Source organism: Haemaphysalis longicornis, unplaced genomic scaffold, assembly GCF_048455015.1.
Source record: "Haemaphysalis longicornis isolate Haplotype H1 unplaced genomic scaffold, Haemaphysalis longicornis Haplotype H1 scaffold_2, whole genome shotgun sequence".
Taxonomy (NCBI): Eukaryota; Metazoa; Arthropoda; class Arachnida; order Ixodida; family Ixodidae; genus Haemaphysalis; species Haemaphysalis longicornis.
The window spans coordinates 99,984,541-99,990,540 of NW_027526295.1; the positions used below are offsets into that span (position 1 = coordinate 99,984,541).

Consider the following 6,000-nt stretch of genomic DNA (forward strand, 5'->3'; position numbering starts at 1 on the left):
AACGGTTGAAGTTCCGAACGAACACGCAAGCGTGTGCGCCAATGCGTACGAAACTACCGCCGGCCGAGCTCGACATCTCGCCGTTGCGCAGACGAATTTTCGGGTTCGAGGCTCTTAGGCGCCAACGAACCGTCCCAGCACGCACAGCCGCGACCTTGCTTGGTATCGTAATCCCTTCACAGGAGGTTGGCCGTCATATCGACAACCAGCGAAGGTAAAAATACAAACGAGGGGAGTAAGGAACAGTAAGCAGCGATGAGATAGTGACAGTCGTCGGAGTTTCGGAATAGTGTTGGCTTGCTGCTATTGTTAGGAGCTCGTTTCCAGTTTACAACCACTGAAAACTTCAGTTTGTTCGAGTACTTTACAATGAAATTTCGTTGCTACGTTTTGAAATGCCCATGTAGTACGGGCAAATCGTCGAGGGAGTGCGACATCCCCGGTTAGGAGATCTCCTTTCATGTGCTGCCCAACGACGAACCTCGGCGAAGCAAGTGGCTACGTTTTGTGAACTTTGCAAACAGAAGAGAAAGAGAGCTAAAGGAAGTACGAGTGTGCTCGCTTCATTTTCGAGGAAGTGATTACGGCAGGGACCCTTAGTTAGCTCACTCCTGGGACATGCTGGCGCTCGTCGCCGATTTCGTCAAAACGCCGTCAACGCGCTCTGACCTTGGGGGAAAAAATGCCGTAAACACCGCGCATTGACGCTCGTATCTTTCTGGTCGAAGCAGAGAGCTCGCGCGAACGGCTTTCCATACACGACACCGGCCAACTGGCATAAGCGATACTGCTACTGAAATTGAACTATTATTAACCGTAATAAAAATACGGCACATACGTACCAGTCTGTATTCGTCCGAAGCGACGGGGCTGACGAGGCAGCGGTGCCGACGGCAGGGCGTTCGTCTGTTGTGGCTATCGCGGAATGGTCGCTTTCCCGTCCACCGCGTATCCTACAACTATTGCCGCTCGTGCACTTAGAAGCATTGAGCGTTCAAATGGTGTGAGGTTGTTAAATGCAAGCCCGAGCTCCTCGGCGAGAGTTTTGTTCTCCGGATGAGGAGATTCCATGACTAGGTCTGCGGGTGCACTAGGTTTTACTAGTATTTTTAAAATGGCCGCCGTCTCGGTCGACTCCCACATGTGGGTTCTATATGGAGTCGACATACTAAGTATCTGTTTCATGGACCGGCTCGTATGACGCCATTGTTCACGTCACGGAATGTGCAATTTTTACGGGAGATTTAAACTTTTGGCTTAAATTGCCTTATTTCTCAGGGAATAAAGCATCATTTGCTTCCGCGAAAGCGCTTGGGGTACTATGAAACACCTAATCTTTCGAATAAGACAAACTTTTGTTTTCTCTTCATGGCTCCTTTAAGCACCAAGAGGCAGTAGTATCTATGTCAGATTGGAGACTGTAACTGTGGGCATGAGAAGAAATGGGACGGTAAATTACAAGGTCATCAGCAAATAGGCGAACACGGGATGATACACACGAGGGAAGGTCGTTAATGCCGACTAGGATAAGTAATAGGCCTAACACGCTACCTTGAGGGACCCTTGATATTACTTGGGCGAAAGCAGATGCGTGATTGTTGACAAATGTAAACTGAAGTCTAGAAATGAGGAAATCTTTAATCCAAGCCAGAACGTCGGGATGTAGGTTAAATTTAGACAGCTTGAGGTGTAGTCTGTGGTGAGGAACGCGATCGCAGGATTTAGAGAAATCTAAGACTGCATCAACTTGCAAGCCGGAGTCTACGGAAGTATATAAATTGTTAGTAAATCAGGCCAATTGGGTCTGGCACGAGTAACCTTTGCGAAACCGTGTTGGAATTTAAAAAAAGTGTTGTGATCTTCTAGGTACTTAACAACTTGTGAATGTATGATATGCTCGATAGTTTTACAAATGGTGCTAGTCAGAGAGATGGCTGGGTAGTTTAATGGTGAAGAACGATCACGGGATTTGAAGTAGGGTGCAATTTTCCTTATACGCCAGTCTTGCGGTACTGAACCCTCAGACAAGGACTAAGTGAAAAGTGAATTGTTAAACATGAATTGTTAAACATCTGCGCATTTTCAGATTCCGGAACAGTTGGGCCGTTATGATCTACAATAATTATGTCGGGGTAGCTTTTGGGATTGATTATACGCCAAAATTTCCAAGGGTTGTTACTTATCATGGATGTTAACTCATGAGTGTAGAAATTGCGTCGAGTAGATTTGTGAAGGAATTGGTACTGCTTGTCACACTCTTTATAGCGCAGCCAAGAAACTGAGTCTGTTTTTATCTGCTTTCCTGTAAGGGCGCTTTTTCTTATTGTTTAAGCGGCCAGCTGCGCGGGTGAACAAAGGCACTGCACAAATGTTTTTAATGTTTAAGACCGGAATGCACGAATAAATCACATTCATAAATGCTTTTAAAAAAAACAGCGCCAATTTTTTTGAGTGGAGCGTGAATGGTAAGTATTCAATAACTGGTCGGAGTAATGGGACAGTTGAGTGTTCATGGCATCCAACAGGGAAAATTTGGTATAGTGCAGGAACGGTCATTCACGGTCTTCGGTAAAAGATCGTTCCTGCTCGGTAAAGATAACATCTTTACCGTGCGGTAAAGATAACGTCTTTTGGTTAAGATAACATTTTAAAGATAAAGATAACGGTAAAGATAACATCTTGCGGTAAAGATAACATCCTAAATACCACGAGTGTTGTAGTCCAAGAAACGGAACTAATAAAACCGAGAAGCTCCTCTAACCCCTTCAGCTGAGAGGTTAGAACATTTTGTCAGTAACAAATTACTCCTTGACCTATGCTTTCAAGAGTGGCCTTAGGGTCTTCGATCTTGAAGCGGAAAAGACCGCCAGACAACTTAGCGTGTACTTTTTGGAATAACAAGTCCGTTAATTTCTCCAACAGGCCCCTCCTCGGCGCGAACAAATGTAGGCACCCAACTTTTATTCCAAGGAATTGGCAGTATACAAGAAGTCAACGATCCAGAACTTTGAAAGGGAGACCGTGAACATAAGAAATCAAGAACTGGCTCTGAAACCTGACGATGTAAACCTAGAAGTTAGTTGCAAAAACAAAACTTTTCCTGTTGCACCCTTCTTTACGGAAACGTAACGGGTGAAGCCCGAGACGTAACATAGACGTTTGGATGGTCGGTCCTGTAGAAGAGATCTGTTTAGGAAAATAAAGTGTAATACGAACAGACAAGTGTGAACATTTCAAACAGACAGGAACGAACACGTATGCACTGATCCACTGCACAGTGACTTAAATGTTCTGGCTCGTAGTCAACAGCGCATATAGACAACTCCACATTCTGGATTTTTGGGAAGGAAGGATGTGCCCCATCAGCCGGCTAGCGTCACTTACCATAACGAATGGTTTCCCCACACCATAGGCAACAGGCACAATGCCGTTAAAATTCACACTTCGTCAACGTACTCAGTGAAATTTATTGATTCGCTTTCATACAAGAATAATAAAAATCCTGGAAGCAGAACTACCCTTCTTTGGTGCAGGATGAGTCCTTTTAAAAAAGGTCTGGTCATTTTCTCGATGTTCAAAATGGGCAAGTTCGCTTAAGTTGTATTCCAATACATGGCTTGCGTTTGAGACGAACATGGGTTGTCCACCGAAGTAATAATAAGGTTGGGGCTTATCACAAAGAGGACTTTTATATACTAAGGCGCTTACTTGGACTGCCAGTGGAACACCTGAAAATGCCTTTGTCAACAATGCTACGCGTGCCGCCAACTAAATGCGATTATGTGTAGTCAATGATGCTTTCATTGACACTCATGTGTAAGGCGCACAAAAGACTGCGGTTAGGCGGATGGTCCCCTCCCCTCGTATACCGCTTGCACTGCTAGTGCAAACTGTTGTTACACTAGTGTACGATGATATAACACGAAGTTAGAGTGTGCTGTTTGTACTTTGCTTGCAAAATCCAAGGGCACGCTTTTCCAGGTGAACACTTTTTAACTCATTTACTACTTATCTATTCTTTTGTTTACGACATATAATGCACAGGCTATATTTTGGTTCAGTCACACGCGCGTGAAGTGAAACATCACCAGGAGTTTGTGTGCTACTCGTGTACACGTTGAATCTGATGTTCATTAGCGAGCTTGGATACACCCCAGAACCCCAGATATGTGGCTGTACGAGGTATTTGCGCCATTTGGAAAGCGTCGTTATTTTCTTGGGTGGTCATATTTTCTCGTTTACTATCGTAAAAACCAACCCAATGAGCATTCATAACGAAATCGACGCAATGCCTGCGGGTTGACTAAAATTTTCCCTTTAATGTACCTGTAGCTTTCTTTGCCCTAAATAATGGGGAGATGTAAGACAGGAGCAAATGGTTCCAGAGTTTTCAACGGTTCTGCCTATATAAGCCTGTTCTTCAAGTATCCTCTAAACTTGTGGCAGGAAAGCTGAATCAAGGGACAAGCCAGTATCTTTTCGAAGCCTCTCCTTGGGTGCCTGACGCCACGTAACTTCGGTGGCTAGGAAGCGTGACCGTGGACGAGCAACGGCAACAACCCTGGCCCCAAAAGTGATCTGCACTTAAAACTTGTTATTTTGCTTTTGCGGGGCCGAAAAGCAGAGCAGAAGTGGGGTCGAGTAAAGCGGCTTCCCTGGAATGGAAACCTGGGAAGGGGGGTGGGGGTAACCACGTACAGCTCCACTGTAAATGAAGTATTATTTGCTTACCTTAAAAACGTCAGGGGTATCCCGTGCCAGCGAATTTTTTGGCTCGGCCAAAGCAGGCTTCGGGTTGAACGAAAAAGCGTACAGGCTAATAATTGCCACTGAAGCCAGTAGTTTCATGATTGCGGCTGAAGCTTGTCAACTGTGAGCCGGTGAAATGGTTATTCTCAATGAAAATTGGTGGTCCAAAAATGCTCTATATATACGAGCCCCTGCAGACTCCCTTATGTACCAAAAAATAAGGACGCCAAACGCCATTACAGGGAAGCACACGTGGAAGGCACTAAACTGTCAGAGTAGCGATAACACCAAATTCTATTTGAGCAAACCCATTTAGGAATTGTAATCAATGGCAACAAAGTGCACCATCTGAACTGCTTCTACATTGCAGCCGAGCATCTGCAGCTGTCAAGCTAGCAATTTCGAAATATGCCATCCAAAAAGTGCAATCAAGGCGGAAAGTTGGGCGAGTTGTTTATTAAGTAATGGACTCATTGTTCTAGCCCACATGACGCCGGAAAAAAAGACGAAACACGCTAGCGTGTGCTTTGTGTCTTCTTTCCTTCGTTCATCGGTGTCATGTTGGCTAGAAGTATGACTTCAAAACATACACTCGTACAATCGAATAACGTCTGAGTGCATGAGCTATAGATATTACTGTTCGAAAGGTAGACAAAAAGGTTGGGGAGAGCGTCGATCTATACAAAAGTGTCACACGGCATGGTAAGGGAAGGAAAATTGTCGGGTCCCCACTCTGTTGGTCTGCGGTTACGTTCTTTGCCGTGTATTAGTTTCATTTGCATTACCTTTAAGACACGTCTTATTCGATACTAATCCGGCCAATTTGCCTAAAAGCAAATAATTCCAGACTAAGCTACGGCATCCTTCTTCATTTATTGTTTTTATTGTGATAGCCACTATTTAAATTCTGTCAAAAAGGTGCATTGTTACTCCGTGCACATAAACGTTTCGCGGAATTGACGGACTTTTGTGGCTAGCTTTAAAGGAGAGTGTGGAGCCAAAACCGACCTGATATATCTACTAAAAGTGCATCGAGCCATTATATAATTAGAACCCTGAACCGGAAGCTGAGCGGCACCGACCACAATAATGATTACCGGTCCATGACTAAGTAGCACGGCCTCGCGATGTAGGGAAAGTGCCACCACAGTGCTATTTGGTTCCTTTTTTCCAATTAGGCTCAAGCCCGTTATGCTGCACCCCGCGTAGCAATCACAAAAGTTTCAGTTACGAACGCCTATGACTGCATTC

At 44.8% G+C, this 6,000-nt stretch overlaps 1 protein-coding gene across 1 annotated transcript in view; it reads right to left on the reverse strand.

Annotated features, from left to right (window-relative positions):
* LOC144167270 (uncharacterized) overlaps window positions 1-4,954 on the reverse strand; it is a 28,745-nt gene extending 23,791 nt beyond the window's left edge. The window contains exon 1 of the mRNA XM_077696595.1: window positions 4,732-4,954. Coding sequence (XP_077552721.1) covers window positions 4,732-4,848 — 117 coding nt within the window. The 5' untranslated portion in view covers window positions 4,849-4,954. The remainder of the gene's footprint in view (window positions 1-4,731) is intronic.
* Between the last annotated feature and the right edge of the window lie 1,046 nt (window positions 4,955-6,000).